Below are 17,579 nucleotides of genomic sequence, written 5' to 3'. Positions count from 1 at the left end.
AAAACCTTTTAATAATATAATAATCAGTGGTTTTTACTTATGTAATTTGGGAATTACTGTATGATTCATTACTTCATCACTAATTAGAGGAATCAAGTATTTGCTTCATTAAAGCATTTTTTTTTCCTAAGTGTAAATAATAACATATCATAAGTCTCTTAAAGAATGAAGGACATCAATTAGCTCCATGTATCTTTGGGGTTATTTGTAAACTCTCTGGATCAAAATTTTAGGATTGACAGTAGCTTACTTGTGAGCTGACATGCATGCCTATCATGAAAGTATAAGGTTTGCTTTATGGACCACTTGGCAAGTACTTCAATATCCCCGCAGACCATGGATAGGAAAGCAGTGCTTTATCAAGACCAAACTATTCTATTTCTATATTATTTATACTGAAGAAATGCTAGAGGGCTACTACAGTATCAAACCTCGGGCATTTCACAAAATTCTGGGGTAGTTTCAACCCCTTCTGTACAGCTTCTGTCATTTTCCTGTTTATTCTCTGCAGTGTGTGGATTCATTTCATTATTCATATTTATTTTGTCTGCTTCACAGCCATTAGCTTGATTAGGATGTTCCCCTGAATCAGACTGATTGCAGCTCATTCTGTCAGTATCAGAGTCTTCTACACATTCTTCATCCACATTTGATTGCTTGAAAATTTCTTGCTTCCTCTCTTTTTCTTCACATTTCTCATTAACTTTTCCATTTTCAGGCTGGGTTGTATTTTCTTCTTTTTCACTGCAGTTCTCTTTACCTTCCCTAGAAATATCTGTGTCCTTGCATTTCTCACTATCTTCATGGTGCTGTTCAGGAGACACTTCCCTGCTTGCATCAGCAGCAGCCTCCTGCCCTTCATTATGCATGATGGATGTTTGCATGTCTGCATCCTCATCTACTTCACTGCCATCAGTAACACTATTATTAGTCTGATGTTTGATTTCATCCCTATTTGAAAGAGATTTCTTGTGAAGGAAATTCAGATACTTTTGTTTACTGACAGTGATAGGAACAGACTTGGTCAGTTCAGTCTGGTCACATGTACTCTGATTCAAGTTGAAGATAGAGTGAAGCATGAAAGAAAAGCAGAACACAGTAAAAGAAAACAGGAAATAAAGGAAAATAGAATATACTGTAAAGTCTATTCTTGAAAGATTAAGAAAACTTAATAATGCAAAATTTGCAATATAATCAACCTTGTAAAAATCAAAGCACAACAAAAACACCTAATGTAACTGAAATGCAGCTCGGTATTTCCCCAAACTCCGTGCATCTTGAATTTTTAATCAATATATAATATAAAAGTAGTCTCTCAGTTGCAGACTCATATATTTTAAAATATTTTTTCCTTATTTCTCCACATATGCTAGGATGCTGAATATTCCAACTTCTACCTGTATGATACAGCAACTTTAAGTTTTGGGGATTTGGGGTTTTTTGTGTTTGTTTTGTTGGGTTTTTTTAAAACCACTAAAAGCTGAGTATTTCATCTGCTGTAGAACACTGTCATTTGAATAAAACCAGCTAAGTGACATAGAATACCAAATAGAAAACAAATACTCTTCTTAAGTAGTATTCTACGTAATATGGTTATATTATTAACTTACCAAGGGTCTCAAAAATGTCTCTCTTGAACATTGTCTCTGTAATGCATGGAGCTTTTCCTGGAGATACTGATTTTTGAGATGTAGATCTTCTACAACAGAGTCTCGTGGGATTGCTTGCAGTGTTCTACATCAAAAAATGAATCAAGCCAAAACAAACAAATGGCTATTAATGCAGAAAAACACCCTTTAAGGTAAAAGCATCATGAACTTCTGGATTTCTAGACGTGATTTTCCAGTGTTTCTAAGCTAGTTATTCTAAATCAACGATGGCCACATTTCAACTAATCCCCATGAATGGAAGATACTCACTTTGGCAAAAGGAATCTGCTCTTTTCAGATGCGTACAGTCTATTATTCAGGTACATTGTCCACTGTGGTAGTAGATACACTGGTTAAGAATGCACTTCCTATCTGCACTTAGCAGTTCCAGTAACTTTCACCAACTCTAAACTGTAGCTAAAATTTTCCACAATAGGAGTATGTTTTTCATATTCTTTAGCTTTTTAGAATCATGAACCAATGCTGCATATTCTCTGAACATGCACAACTGCTCCCCAATAGTTTTAAGTTTGCTTATATCAGAAATTATCAGAAATTTTAAAATTCCTGTTTCTTTTTTTCCTTCTTGAATTATAGTTCACCTATTAAAGTCTATCTCATTCCACAGATTTTTTACTAATTTAGATTTTTCAATTTTTATAGATTAATTTAAAAAGTCTCTCACTTCATGTGTGCAACTTCATTTTCTAATTCTAGATTCCGTTTTCTTAGTTCTTCCACTTCTTTTTCAGTTTCTGTTGCTCTTACTCCAATAACACGGTCAACAGTGACACCAGTAGTTTTCAGCTTCTTCTGCAGAGCAATTTTCTCTTTTTCAGTCCTGCAACATTCAGTAAATTTACATTTTAAAGCTTATTTGTTAACTTGCTTTCTTGAGGAGAAAATATCTTCTGTCTTAAAAGAATCCATGTTTGCATTTTATTTGCTCACTGAACCACACCCCCTTTTCTGTTTAATAAGGTTACTGTATAGACAGTAAAACCTTACCAAAATCCCAACTCAAACTCCAAAAAAAGCAATGGACAGTAAGTCATTATCATGCACATCATAAACCACTTGTTGGTCTTGCCTGTGTTCTATGTGAAATTCAGGCAAGGCTTGCTAAGAATAAATGCCATTTTAAAGCAGTTTCAAATCACAATTTAACAACAGCTACAATCAACACCACATCTTTTATCAGTAAAATCCTGCCATTACATCAACTGAAGTAAACGTAGTATCTGCAGAGAGTATGGACATAGGATTGTTTGTTGAAATGGCTTCCAACTCATAATCCTAGAACTGTCATTACTGCAGTAACATTACAAGTATCCAGTCCTAGCAACCTAATTAAATAACAACACTGTGAGAAACAGCCTGTCTTCATAAAGCTGTTATTTGCTTTGTGTGAATAACAGAATGCTAAGCCAGGAAGCATAATAAAGGACTTAAATTTCGAAACACTTTCTTCTAATAAAGCTTGTTGGCTTCTACAAGGGAAAGGATACTAGAGGAGTTAGCAGAGTAGCCTGCTGCTTCAAAATCAACTAATCCTTTTAGTCTCAACAGCAATGTTGAATTCTCACCATCAATCTTATAAACATAACAAACTGCAGTAATTACTATATATCAAACATATCTGTATTTCCGTTATGACATCATCTTGTAGCTGAATCAATTAAAACCAACTCACTTTGTATAAAATTCCTTCAGTGTATTCAACTGTTTGGATAAAGCATCTGCTTCTTTTTCCTTTTCCCTTAGTTTGTTCCGCAATCCTTCCATTTTGATTTGCCATTTTTTACCTTCATCCCATCTAATTATTTCCTCCTTGGAGGTCTGTGAAGAACATAAACAGATTATGTATTTCCTTTTGATTTCTTCTCTTAAAGCAAAACAAGCAAACATACTACAAAAGTAAGAATGATATATTTCTTCATTTATCAGTTCAAACCAAGAAGTATTATTTGCCATATCTAAGTAGCAGGTTCAACTGAATACACTGCTGTGACTGGTGTATAAAGCTAGTGCAGTTTAATGCTCCTACCAAATTCTTCCTTAGCTTTTAATATTCATTTTACAAAAAAATTTTATGAAATTAGAGGCTCTAGTGCAAGGCGTCCTTTCACTTATGTAATCAATTTCACTGCTACCTAGAGAATCTTAGTTTTCTGAGATTTTGTAGGACAACAGATCCATTAGAAAAAGGCAGGAAAACATTAAGATAGCAGTACTAAGTAACAAGAGCAGTAACAGCATGAGAAACATGAGAAGTTGCAGCCATGAAACTGCTTTTTTTCTAACCAAGTTTGGCTGGTAGGTTTTAGAAGAAATAGGGAGAGGTCAACAGCCTTGGCCTTGGCTGATGAGGTCTTTCAAAGCCATGATATAAATATCACATACCTTGTCTTCTCTTAGACCTTTTTTTTCTGTTTCTTCAGACTGTTTCTCAAGTTCACTTTCCAACTTTTTAAGTTTTTTCTGAAGCACATCTATCAGATTTTGTTCATCAGCTTTGCTCTGAAACATTACAAATTTTTACAACTTCAACTTTAGTGACTACTAAGATTTTTTTCTCCAATCAAAAAATAAGGATTTTAATTCCAAATTGGTAAACTTAGTTTAGAACCTAAATGATCTTTTAAAAGTTATCTTTAAATTAAGACAAAATACCATTTTTCCAAGAAGCTATGAAAGTGGTTATTCAACTCCTCAGACTCTTTCAAACATATTTCAAGAAGTATGTAATTATTTTTTTTTTAGCTGAGGCAAGAAAGAAAGCTAGTATCTTACATGTAACCCAGATGATGAGGAAAAAATAATTTTTTTTATCAAGTGTAAGATACTTAAATCTTTCACCCCCCCAACCAGCTCATCTATACAGAAACTTGACGAAGATCAAACATAGTTTGAAAAGTCACTTCTACCTGAATGCTACTGTTTAGCCTCCTAATCCGGTTCTTCAGTTCTTCATTTTCTTTTTCAATTTCATTTTTTTCCCTTGATATTTTAGCAAATGCTTTTTCTTTCTTCTGAAGCTCTTGGTTTAACTCATCCCTTTCATCAGACAAAGAAGTTTCCTTGTTTTTACTTATTTTAAGGTTATCTGTAAGTTTTGTAATCTGATTATTCAATTCCTCTATCTGTGTCTAGAAGAAAAGAAAAAAGCCACCAAAGGCCCCAAATCAGGTTGATCAACAATACAACAAAGCAATACAATGATATTATCTAGTACTCACCGTAAGCCCCTTTGTTTGTCTGTCAACAATCTCCTGGACATTCATATACGCCTCTTTTTGTGATGCAGCAGAAATAATTTGCTGTTCAGCATTAGCAGTCATTTCTGCTCGGAGTTCTAGAAGTGCTTTACTCAAAGCCTGAAAATAATTAATTGAATTTTTTTTGTAAGTGAAGATGCTGCTACAAAACAGGCAAAAGCAATAATTGTATTTTACTTTGGCATGTTACACAATTATATTGTACCTCCTAGTCAGCTATATAAAGAATTCTTAAGCATTAAGAAACATTTAAGCGACGTAGAGATTAGTATTTGTTGACTAACTTTGTGCTGGTTCTCTTTTATGGCTAACTGGCTCTTCAGCTGTTCCACCAGGTTTTTCAGTGCTGCTGTGGGTGCTCTATTATTTGCTTCTTTTTGGACCTCTAGTTCAGCTTTTACATTTGCTAATTCCTTCTCCTTCTGAGATAAGGTGTTCCTCAATTCATTTGCTTCTTGTTTTATTTGTGCCATATCAACTGTGTGCTTTGCTTGAAGCCTAATATAAAATAAGCATTAATAGGGTACAGTGTAATAATTAAGTTAGCAAACTCCAAATAAATCACAAAGGACACAATGGTTTATTTTTTATTGTTATTAAAGAAAATGACACTTAGATTTGGAAACAGCAAAGAAAGACTGGCTCAAAAAAGGCAGTTTAGTAAGAGAATAACTCATGAAGGCCAGCAAAATGAGATTAGAGCATTATTCATTTTCATTCCTGGTCCTCACAGGCAAAGAAAGTATCATATTTTTTCCTTTTAAACATGGGTTAAACTTTCATGAGTTTAAACTCGTTCAGCAACAAACCCAAATGAATGTATCGTGGGGAGAAAAATGACAAAGCACAAGCCAGCAAATAATACAGTAACTTAAAAACAACTTTCTTTTTCACTAAATGGCATAAAGCTAACAACTAAAAAGCATTTTTCCAAGCCACCATTTTTCAGTATTAGCCCCAGTGAAGGGCTACAGATTAAAAATAACTTGGAATTGCCAACTATACCAATGCTTTTGAGATTTTTTTTTCCAGCTGCATCTTAAATTCAGCAAAAACATGTCCAATTTGATAGATCAGTCCTGTAGCAGCAATACATAACTGACTTGAACCACTCTAATTGTGACTTATGTTAATAGTCTAAAAACTTACTGGGCTCTGATAGTCTCAAACTCATTGATTTTTGTTAGAGTAATTTGCTTCTGTTTCTCCAAATCAGATGATGTTTTCTTTAATTTTCCAACAAGTGAAGCAAGAGAATTATCCTGCTCTGCTACAGTTTTCTCTAAGTGGTGAAAATATTTGCTGTTGGACAGGGATATAGCGGTCTTTTTCCCTAATTCCTGTAAAACAGAAGAAACGCATGTGATAAACATTTTAAGTTTTAAGCAAAAGATAAGCACTACTGATGCATTTTTAACTCAATCCTAAATATAATCAAGCATTAAAAGCTACCATTTACTTACTGAGATGTGCTTCTTAGTTGACAGAGAAACCAGTCAGGCTGGTTTGAAAAGAGCTTTGTACATCTAATGATCAACAGAATACAGCTGAATACAGGTTTCACCTTATCATAAAGTGCAGAGAGAAATTTGGTATCAAAATGAGTTAGCTTAATATAACCATACACTGAATGAGAAGACCAGAAAGCAGTATGTAACTCTCTCCCCTAGAAGTCTCCATAAATTAGGATGATATGCAAATGTGGTAACTCTGTTTTTTACACTTGACTTCTAATCCCTCTCATGTGAATTCTCTCAACAATACAACAACTGTATATCAATCACCCAATTATTTTTCCAGTCATCAGTTATCCCTCACTTTTGACTGCAAAACTGTTATTTTCAGTAACAAAGTAAAAAATATAGGAGCAACTTCACTAATTCTACAAACACACATGACTCACCAAAGCAGTCTCTTTGAATTTATTAAGGGAATTGTCAGTGTGCAAATCTAACTTCTGGTGTAGAACTCTTATGTCTTCCTCATGCTTCTTTGCTATTTCCTCTTGTTCCTGTTAGTTCAAAATAAAACTCTAGTGATGCACACTATCACAGAAAGTCATGACACTACAATGCCTTCAAGTTGTTTGTTCACTCATTGCTCAGTATTACTCCCCAGATTTTCCTCTAATTCTGGAAGTTTTTAAAATTCTTTTCTTCTGGATATAATCAATGAATTTTTTTTTTCTTTTTAACACTATTGGGAAAAAAAAAAAATCAACTCTTGCAGTTTTAAGCTATGTAGCAAGTAGTATGGTGTAACAGCACAGAAGCTGGAGAACAAAACCCTTGGTGTTGGTCCTCACCAACTGTGACTATAAGTATGGACAGGGATATCCATACTAGGTACATTTCAAGTTTATTTACTTTGGACTATAGTGTGATCCCAGTGGGAATGCTAGCCCACAGAGAACAACAGGCTCATTTTAAGACTGCATCTTCTGTTTTCTTCCCAAACAAAACCCCTTGATTTCTCCCAAGAGAAATAGCTACATATGTTAACCAAAGCACACTACATGAAGATGATAGAAAGTCAGCTTTGGAAATGTGCTTCTGATCCAGACACACTAAAACTGATGGATGCTTGGCCTTGAAGTATCTCTTTGACAAAAGGTTTATGTTTTAAAATACGCTTTAAGGATATAAAGAAAAAAGAATATAAATTATGCTTATAAAATATAAAGCATGCTTGGATACACTGTTTATGCTTTAAATAACACCTTAGTTTAAAATATGCTTAGAAGAATGTTATCTATAAATGTGTGTCTTTCTTGTACCTTCACTACCAGATACAAGCCAGAGATCTCTGTTGCAAATACTGAAAAATCCCAAAGAAACATACGAAGTATACTGAGACCACTTTGGCAGAATTTTAGTTTTCTTCTTGTGACACTACTTTAATTCCTAGACAGAAATTAAATACATGACCTCTTGACTAAGCAAGCCTCCTATTCTAAAAAGCTAAAATATTCTACATGAACTTTCCACATATGAAATAAAAAATTGTCTCTGTTCTGTTATGTGTGAGTTCAGAAACCTGTTTTTTTTAGATTTCACTAGGAATAAGAAAACAAAGAATCAAATAAAACAACTTGAAAATGGAAGAAATTTCAGACAAAGAGTTTAAATACCTCTCTTGCTTTAGCAAGCATATGTTGGTATCTTTTTAACACTTCTTCCTTTTGATTTAATCTTGCTTGCATATTTGCAATGGTCTGATGAGCAATTTTAATGGCATGATGGTATTCTGAATCATCTTCTTGTTTGCTTAATTCAGCCATTATTTTCTCTCCTGATGTTGCAGGCAATCGAAGTCTTAATTCATTTATAACTTTGTCTCTTGATATAACATTTTGTTCAGCTTTCCACAGAGCCGTTTCCTTTTCTTTTAATTTCTACAACAAAAGGCAATTTCTTTGTTTCCAGAATTCAACCACTGCAAAAAGATCTTACTTTTCAAGAAATGTACCAGAAAGTTTTGTCTAAATGGACTTAAAAACACAAAACACTTTGCACTGGTTTCAGTCTATACAGGATTACTATTAGATGAAAATGACCCAGAATATCATTACTGTGTCTTTATGTATTATTTGCTTGGCACAAGACACTTAAACAATTCATTTTGTGCTACTAAATGACGAAGCTGGTGTTTTACAAATTATTTAAGAACCACAAAGTATCTTCTGTAGCAGAGTAGCACTTTAGCAACCCAAGATAAAAGTATTTTGTAACACTTGCTAAATTTAACTAGGTATAGTCAACTGAATTTTGTACAGCAAGAGCCATCTTATCCTACTGAATGGATTAATAAAAACATTAGAAAATTCTCCTCTTTGATTTGTTCCAATGGAAAAAAGATTTCATTTTATTCATGGTGTGATTATATTTTTTATTTACATTTTCTCTGTGTTAAATATGTCTAAATGACATTTTAAAAAGGATCTTTTTCATGGAAAAAGAAGTAAAAGAACGTGGAAACACAAACTTTGTCACTTTAAATTATAATTTATACATTAAATTACCTCCTCCAGTGATCTGCAGGTTGCCCTAGTTTCCAGGATTGTTCGAATATGCTCCTGAATCTTTCTTAAAGCCAACTCAAGTTGCTGTGGGATTGGCAAACTAGGGTCTGGAACTGAGCCTGTAGCCTCTTCTAACTGCACAGAAAGATTCATATTCATGTACTCTGACAGCTCTGAAAAACATGCTTATGAGTCTACTTTTAGTGCATGTACCTTTAAAGCTGTGCTAAGTATTTCAGTTTGTTGATGATCATACCGGTCTAACTGGCGCTGCAGTTCTACTTCTCTCTGATCCCAAGCCATTTGCCTTCCTTCATGAAACTGTAACAAATGTTTGATAAAAGTAGTTTATTTATTGAAGGCAATTTGGGGAAATAAATGGGAATTTTATAGCCAACTTCAACTGAAAAAATAGTTACTGAAAAGTAAACTACCCAGAAGAGCTATTAAAAAGAATTATGAAATCAAGATGCAAACACCTATGTTACAAACTTATTAGAAAACCATTTAGGAAAGGAAGGACTAGGATATTTTTTCAATAGCATGCAGAAATACATACCTTGTTCTGCTGCACAATTTCTTCTTCCAGGTTACTGATTGTACATTCATATTCAGAAATTATATTACGCAAATACTTCACCTCTTCCTTTTGCTTGACTAATTCTCGACTAAGTTTAAGTTCCTGCAGATGGAGTTCCTCCATCTTCATGTGCCACTCAATTACCTTGCAATGAATAACATACAGTACATTATAATTTACCACAGGCCAACAAGACGCGGCTTCACTCTTTGCCCTTGAGGCAGGATGGAACTTCTCAAGCTAACTGGAAGACAGATATTCTGCCTTTTTAAGCTTCTTCACTTTTCTTGAGTGAGGAAGCATGACGAGAGTATGAAACTGCAAGGGGAGTGACTGAGAAGTGCAGCACACAACTGGAGAGGCAACAGGTTTCCCTTACACTGACAAAAGTGCATTGCAAACAATTTTCACATGACCCAAGTTATACCCTATGTATCTGTCCCGACTGAACAAAAAAAGTATGCAAAAAGTTTGGTTTGTCTTTTCTAAAAGAGCAAAAGAATTCAAAACCATTAAAAACTATAAGTATTCAAAAAAATGCACATGTACTAAGAATAACAGAGATACCTATATCAAAATGCTCTAGAAAAATACTAGAAAACTGACTCAAAACTAAAATGTGCCCAGAGCGTTACAACCATTGGTTGCTTACATGCAGACAACTTCAGTGATAACAGATACAATCATACTATATAATATACAGTGACCTTGAAGAGAAGTGAGAAAGCCTTCTTAAGATTTCAGGGCAACATTGCTTACAGTTGCAAAATAGCTTAAGCAGATTTACGTGAGCACAGGAACATTTCTAACCATGCTGCCAAAATTACTGCCCCTGGATTTATCTAAAAAGACATGGATCTTCAGTGAAGATTTTGCTGCAGGCTCATGGAACAGAACTTCAGAATGCTACTCTGTATTTAATTTAATTCATTATTTAATTAGATTCATAATATAATTCAATTTAATATAACTGCATTTATAGCTAGCCTCTAGTTCCTATGTGCCTTAATTGGGCACAAAAGATAATTAGTAAATATAACTGCACTGACTTTTACAGAAAACAAAATATAATTGCTGTCATATTCTACCAGTGTATTTTGAAATCAGTAAGTTTCACATTAAAACATATTTAAACCTATAAACATAAAACATATTAAAACAAAGTGAACATAATTTAAATGCAGATCAGATAAGCAAAGCTATTCAAAGCTGTAAAATCACAAACCTTTTGAGCTCCTCTTGCATCCTTCAATGCACTTAATAATTCTTCTAGATTTTTTAGTTTTAACTCCAGCTCTAATGCTCTGTTTTCTGCATTTCGACGCTCCTGCTGGGCATGCTGAACTTCTTCCAGGATCTTCAGTTTGTCATTCTGTAGCTGAATCATTGTTTTAGAGAATTTTTCTTGCTGCGCTAAAGGCAGAGCACCACTAAACTGTCGCCGCAAAGACTGAACCGTCTGTTGTAGATGTTTGGCTCTATTTCTTCCTTCGAGTCGGGCAAAATATAAGGCTTGATCTCTCTCATCAAGCTTCTGCTCTAAACGTAGATTATGGATCTCCATCTTCTGCAGTTTCAATTTGAACTTCTCCAATTTGCCTACAGCAAGAGATTCACTACCTTGAAGGGCTGTGATATCTTGATGGAGTTTTGCAATAATTGCTTTTTCATCTGACTGTGCCTAAGAACAAAATTGATAGAACAAATTTATTTTTCATTTTAACACAATTTATATGTAAATATAAACAAGCTATTTTTTTAATATATTATATATTGCATGTATTTTATTCCACAGAGAAGAGTAAGAATTAGCCTCTAACAGGCTTTTATTTTTCCACTGTTGTTTCTATGGCCACATTTTAGAAGTACACCTTTTCAGATACTTATCTTAAAAATGGTCTCTTTCTAAAATACCACAAATGGAGGAAGAAATGTATACCTAAACTTAGAAAATATGGTAACGTAAAAGCTGACACGTGTTGGATTTAAGGACTCAAACCCTTCTACAACATGAAACCAAATCCCAATAAATTGTTTTAGCTAATAACAAAACAAAATAGTAAACCTACTGCAAATCTTCAATATTTGCAAGTAATTTCTTGCCTTGTAAAAAATGATCAAATTTTCCTGAACATGAGTTTTTCCTTGACCGTGAGTTATTAATGATAAAAGAATTAATGTTATGTAAACAACATGGAAAAAGGTCAGGATCTGTAATAGTTGCACAGCTAGAAATGGAATAAATGGAGAAGGGAATAATTAATGTAATATAGAACTTTTGAAAGGGTATGGCCACTACAAGGACCAGTTTGCTAAGATCCTTCTGAAATACTTCTGCTGTTTTCTGATTCATTGCAAAATTACTTCATTTCTTCTCACTCCAGGGAAAAAAAGGATCCAAACTGCAATTTTAAGACAGGCTGAATTTTACCTGATAATGTAAAATTTGCATTCTAAGAGATTCCACTTCTTTATCTCTGTATTGTTGGCGTGCCTCCAGAGCTTCAACTTGTGTTTGTGCTACATCAGATAGTTCTCTTAACCTTCCAGGACAAACAAGAGTATTGTGTCACTTGAAAGCACTGAGTAACCTATTAAGTTTTTCTACATAGAAGATGCTAAGGAAAGATACTTAGTATGTTTCATCATATCGAAACATTTGGACTTCATTCTTTTCAGCATATTCTTCTCTACTACTCAGAGCTCTGGTTAAGGAAATTCTTGTTCTGTATTGCCTCTCAAATTTTTCACAGGAGATTTTGCCATACATTATACAGAAGTTTGCTAGCAGTAACCTACTCCAGGAAAACAATGCCATGGTTTTTTTTACCTAAACTAAGCATCTCTGTCCTGTATTTCTCTCCCACTTTAGGATATTAATACTCAACATTTTCTAAATGCTCAAAATGTTTCATTCTCAATTCCCTTCTCTGCTTCCCCAAGTCTAATAACTTATTTGCAGTGCTGAATATCACTGCAAGTGTCCCTATAGACTTTACTGGTTTAGGAATATAACATGATTGTATTAATTACTCAAAGACAAATGTCCATATCAACATATCTAAAAAGCTCAGTTTTCCAATTTATGCAGTTAATCTCTTTTAAGTAAATGGCAAACCTCCCTCCTACTGTAACTTAATCTTTGAGATACGAGTCTTTCAAAGTAAGAACTGCTTTCCAGTTAGTTATATGAGATTTTCATACACATAAAGAGGGGTGGTGGCACAGAAACAAAATCAACCTTAATTAGTGTAAAAATAGTACTGTAAGTATCTAATTGCACACTTACGTATCTAGCCAGGCCAGCACTCAATTCCTTGTTCAAATTAAAATGAAACAAATTGCATTCTTTATAGTCAGGAATTAAATGCTTCAATTTCAATGCCAAATTTGGCATATATAAATGCTCAAAAGAACAGGCACAGAAAATTGGATGTCAGTGATACATAAGTAGTGTATTACATAAGACTAATAGCCTAAATTTTCACACCTTTCCGAAGATACTGCATTCAAAATTTGTTACTTCAGCACTTACTTTGATACTTCAATCTTGAGCTCCATCTCACGCTTCTCTAGGTCCATAATTTGTCGTCTATCAGCATCACTTACTGCCTTACTTACACTCTTTGACAGTTCATCTCTTAATTCCTGTTCCACTTTCTGTGCCTCAAGATTGATTTTGGTGAGCTTAAAAAAATCAAAACCAGAAACAAACAAACAAAATGGTATCCTAAGCACGTAACTGCTCAAACTCTGCAATGAAAATAGCAGTGCCAAAAGTACTTTTCATTTGTCACTCATTGCAATACACAGTTCAGCTGTGATGAGGTTGTCTTCAAAAACCAGTTTCCCTTACTCTCTGCCTAAACATCTTTTTGTTTGCAGGGTTGCATGCACATAGGAATGAATACACGATTTGGCACAGAAAAGAAATCTAAACTAAACACAATTTTTATTAATGAATTTTCTTAAAAGCATTACCACAATAACTTGCTCCTAAAATAAAATTAAAAATAAAAACACATTTAAAAAAGACTGTAAACACTTCAGGAAATGAACAGTCTTACATATTTATATACTGCCTATTATATTGGCATTGGTAACACAAATAGAGGTTATAAATGCCAAGACTGACAATAATATTGTTCTTTTGTTCTTTCTAAAAAAACCTTTCTTAATTAAGTGATATTCTTTCAAGCAGCCTGATTTCTCAAGTTGATTATCAAATATGGAGTAACCAATATTTCAATTCAAACCAAAGAGCATTAAGATAGATAATCTGAAAACCTTTAGACAACACAGAGAAGTCTCAGGACTTAACTAGTACATACAGCTGTGGCCCATTATTCTGATACCACTTCTTCTTAATAAAATAACTGATTTCCTAAACAAACAAAAAGAAGTGCAGGGCATCCTCACGTATCTGGAAAACTAAAAGTAGAATGCTGACGTTGATTTATGAGTTAAAAAGATGTATAGAAGACTTCTGGTTATCAGTTCTTAAACTGATGTCACTTACAACTGTCATTAATTACATCTGCACACAATCTTGTTGTCTCTTTCTCAAACAAAAAAAGAGCTATTACATCAGATTAGGAGGTACTGACTACAGGAGTATATGAAACAGAAAGTGTATGTACTGGAGGTACAGAAATGAGGAAAAACGGATACAGAGGAACTAGAAAGAAAAAATTATGGCATTAGGAGTTCATCAACTCAGAATAAAGGAAGACCATCAGACCTAAAAGTAGACAAGACAAATAAAATATGCAAAAAAAGAGAATATGAAAAATGTGACACTAGGGTGCATCACCTAAAGCATTTCTTAAAGAAATAAAAGAAACTATCCCATCAAAAAAGGCTTTAACAGTACTGCTGCTGAAAAGCTTTATACACTTTCAGTTATGCCCTCTTGGAGATTAAATCAAATCAAAACAATGTAACACACATTACTAAAACATCAGAGAAACAGGGAGTCACACAATAGCAATCTAAAATAGTTAGGCTACACTAGCAAAAGACAAGGAGTGGAAATGAAATCAGCACTCCTATCAATTATTCTTTTTCTTCCTTTGTGCTTAAATAGTAGACCAGTAATGGCACGAGAACAAATCTGTACAATTCCTATTAATAAATTTATTCTAGAAACTATAATAAAGTCTCCTGCTAGTAAAAAATAAATTTCTATTAAAAATCCAAATACGAATAGTGTGGACAAAAAAACCTAACAAGGTTAAGACTAATAGAATAGGAATATTAAGGTTCATGAGCTTCAATGGCACATAACTTCTATTCCTGTACTATAGACAATGTGTGGCACAGGACATAGCCAATCTGTAACAGAATCACAACACTATCAGTAGCCCAAGGGATGTAAAGTTCTAACCTTTTTTTGAATAATTGGTAATTATAAGAAAAAAATAAATGAAAAGAGATCATATGAATTAGCCAAAAGAAATAACAGGTCTGGAAGAGACTTTTTTCTTGCAGTCTGGTGACAAAACTAGGAAACTATCTGTCAAGATGCTCATCATGTGTTTTACAGCTATTAACTAACTTTTAAAATAAACTACTGACAAATTAATTAGTTATATTTTTACCAATGTCCTGCACATGCAAAATTGCAGCTCTTAAAGGCTGCAAAACTATTTTTTGCATCATAAGCTTATTTATACACTTATTTATTGATACAAATTGATATTATTGATATAAATAATTTTTGAAAAGCTCAAAAATATGCTTTTAGGATGTATCAAATTAGGCTGTTAAATCTCAGCAGATTTACCTCAGCAAATTTTGTTTCCAATTCAAAATTACGTTCTTCTATTTGCTTTACAGTACTCCTTAAATGTTCATACATTCGTTGTGAATGTTCTGCTCTCTGTCTTTCATTTAGTTCCTTCATTTCTAACATTGTGATTTTCTTAGAAATGGACAAAATCTCACTGTTGGTTATTGCTTTTGTGGCTTTGTCCATTGCACTGTCATCCCCTACAAGAAAAAAATACTGAATTAGGAAATACACAAGCTGATTCAACTATGAAAATTATTTCCACCATGAAACTGAACATGAGTTTTTCTTTATATATGTCACATAAACTTTATCATAACAGCTATATTATTTTTTTTAAACTGAAGGCATGGTTATCTTGCCTTATTACAGATTTGAAAGGTACGTAATTTGAATAATGTATTACTATCAATTATGAATGCCTGTATCTGCAACCATGGTTATTGACACTGATAACTATTTTCAGTGTAGCCTTTCACTTTATCCTTAATATACCTGGTCAAGCCTGGTCTGTAAAACAAACAGGGGTGAGTGAGTTCTTCTTGAATAACGGGAATGTACGCTGTACGAAGAAACCCCAGCTATCAAGAAAGAATACTTTGCTACAAAGCATGAAACCAGCAAAAAGAAATCACTTTCTTGACAACCTCTGAAGCACTATGACTGAGAATCAAGTTAGAACACATTAAGAAAATCTAATTCACATGATGTTGCTTTAAAAGCTTTTAAACCCTTGACCCAGTAACCCAAAAAAAGTCAAAGTGGAAGAGTTTCCAGAGAAAAATAACAAACTTGGTTTTAGTCAAATGAAGCATACAAACAAAAATATTCAGCACAAAAATTAAGATTGTTACTGAAAGACATGAAATAGTTTTGATTTTTCTGATTTTGGTTATTTTAAGACATGTCCATTTCAAAATATTTTCAAATATTACTTTTATACAGGATATACCATTTGGTGCTTAATGTTACAATATAACTTTCATACTTGCCCAGTTTAGTCATCTGTTCCCAAGCCTGTTCTACAGTATGAAGTTTCTCTTTTGTGATCTCCAGCTCCTTATTCAATGAATTTATCTGTGCTTTCAAGGATTCATTCTCACGCTGTAGGACAGAAAAGTTGCAACATAACAGCAAACTATTTACTTGTAGCAGATTTCATGCTTAGTATCTATGAAAATTTTCAGATTAAAACTTTATCTGTGTGTGACCCATAACCTACATATATGGCAACAGAAGAGTATATGTTTCCTACTAAGTGTAAAAATGTAAGTCTTTGTCCTCTGTTTCTTACTATCACAGCTAGTAATACTGTGAACATTTATGACCAGCAACTGTGATTCCTACGGTGTCTAGAATTAGATTAGAAGTACTTCTGGAGGATATTTCATCCCACACAGAGTACTTCATCTTGCACAGAAAAATCTATTTAAGACAGACCATACATTTCTTTTAGTTCTGCTAGTCACCTAATATGATGCCAAATGTTACCTTTGTAAATGTTCCTTCACTCCTCCAAATACAAACACGAATTTCTACATTAACCAATAAAACAAACTGAATGCTTCATATTAATTTGCATTTTTTAGTTTTCTGGACACGTTTTTAGTTGATAAATGATTCTCTAGCTCTATGAAGCTGTTGAAATAGGCAATGCAAGTTCTCATACACACAAAATTCCATAAAATAGATGTAGGCACCATTCATTCTTTACCACCCCTGAAAAGTGGGAGGTAGTAATGTATCTCTGAAGCCAACTTCACAGTGCTTGAGAAGAAACTCCCTTCTACTTCAGAAAAAGAGTTCACAGAAGGAGTTAAAAATTTGCAGTCCCTACAATATTTTGCAAACACATTATGAACAATCTTTGGGGTTTTTGGGTTCTTTTATGGAAGTAAAATTCCAAAGCTTTACTCTTTTTGGAATTAAACATTTCATTTCTGTAAAAGCTGGGAATTAGTAAGAGCACATACTTTGAGAGAAAGCCTTGAAGTGTTTACATTCAATTTTCCTTATGACCTCCAAAACTGAAGATGACAGCAAATATTCCTTCTGCCAGCCTTGTTTCAGTAATCAATGAACTAAAAATATTTTCTGAAGGAACATATCCAAAGCTTAAAGAGCAAACAAACAAAAACCCAAAGAACCAAAACAAAATGCTTTTCTGTCTGCCCATTGAAATAAAACCTGGAATTCTGTGTATGTGTCTTAATCCACTAAGAATACCAGGAAAGCAAATTAAAATTCAACAGCAACAGTC

The 17,579-nt window shown here is 33.6% G+C and overlaps 1 protein-coding gene across 4 annotated transcripts in view; it reads right to left on the bottom strand.

Annotated features, from left to right (window-relative positions):
* The window catches only part of CEP290 (centrosomal protein 290), a 49,533-nt gene that overhangs the window by 9,725 nt on the left and 22,229 nt on the right, over positions 1-17,579 (bottom strand). For 2 of the 4 annotated variants that reach the window (XM_048301337.1, XM_048301338.1), the window contains 19 exons: positions 16,312-16,423; positions 15,314-15,519; positions 13,064-13,215; positions 11,960-12,071; positions 10,754-11,209; positions 9,508-9,672; positions 9,162-9,269; positions 8,949-9,083; positions 8,058-8,321; positions 6,831-6,938; positions 6,077-6,267; positions 5,212-5,425; positions 4,889-5,026; positions 4,577-4,798; positions 4,053-4,169; positions 3,343-3,488; positions 2,335-2,490; positions 1,611-1,734; positions 432-1,049 (listed from right to left, as the gene is read on the bottom strand). In XM_048301337.1, coding sequence (XP_048157294.1) covers positions 432-1,049; positions 1,611-1,734; positions 2,335-2,490; positions 3,343-3,488; positions 4,053-4,169; positions 4,577-4,798; positions 4,889-5,026; positions 5,212-5,425; positions 6,077-6,267; positions 6,831-6,938; positions 8,058-8,321; positions 8,949-9,083; positions 9,162-9,269; positions 9,508-9,672; positions 10,754-11,209; positions 11,960-12,071; positions 13,064-13,215; positions 15,314-15,519; positions 16,312-16,423 — 3,744 coding nt within the window. The remainder of the gene's footprint in view (positions 1-431; positions 1,050-1,610; positions 1,735-2,334; positions 2,491-3,342; positions 3,489-4,052; positions 4,170-4,576; positions 4,799-4,888; positions 5,027-5,211; positions 5,426-6,076; positions 6,268-6,830; positions 6,939-8,057; positions 8,322-8,948; positions 9,084-9,161; positions 9,270-9,507; positions 9,673-10,753; positions 11,210-11,959; positions 12,072-13,063; positions 13,216-15,313; positions 15,520-16,311; positions 16,424-17,579) is intronic. The other 2 variants (XM_048301339.1, XM_048301340.1) reach the window with 1 other exon arrangement.

The sequence above is a fragment of the Corvus hawaiiensis genome, chromosome 4 (assembly GCF_020740725.1).
Source record: "Corvus hawaiiensis isolate bCorHaw1 chromosome 4, bCorHaw1.pri.cur, whole genome shotgun sequence".
NCBI classification, from domain to species: domain Eukaryota; kingdom Metazoa; phylum Chordata; class Aves; order Passeriformes; family Corvidae; genus Corvus; species Corvus hawaiiensis.
Note: the sequence above shows the minus strand (reverse complement) of the source record. Positions and strands in the feature narration are given on the sequence as shown.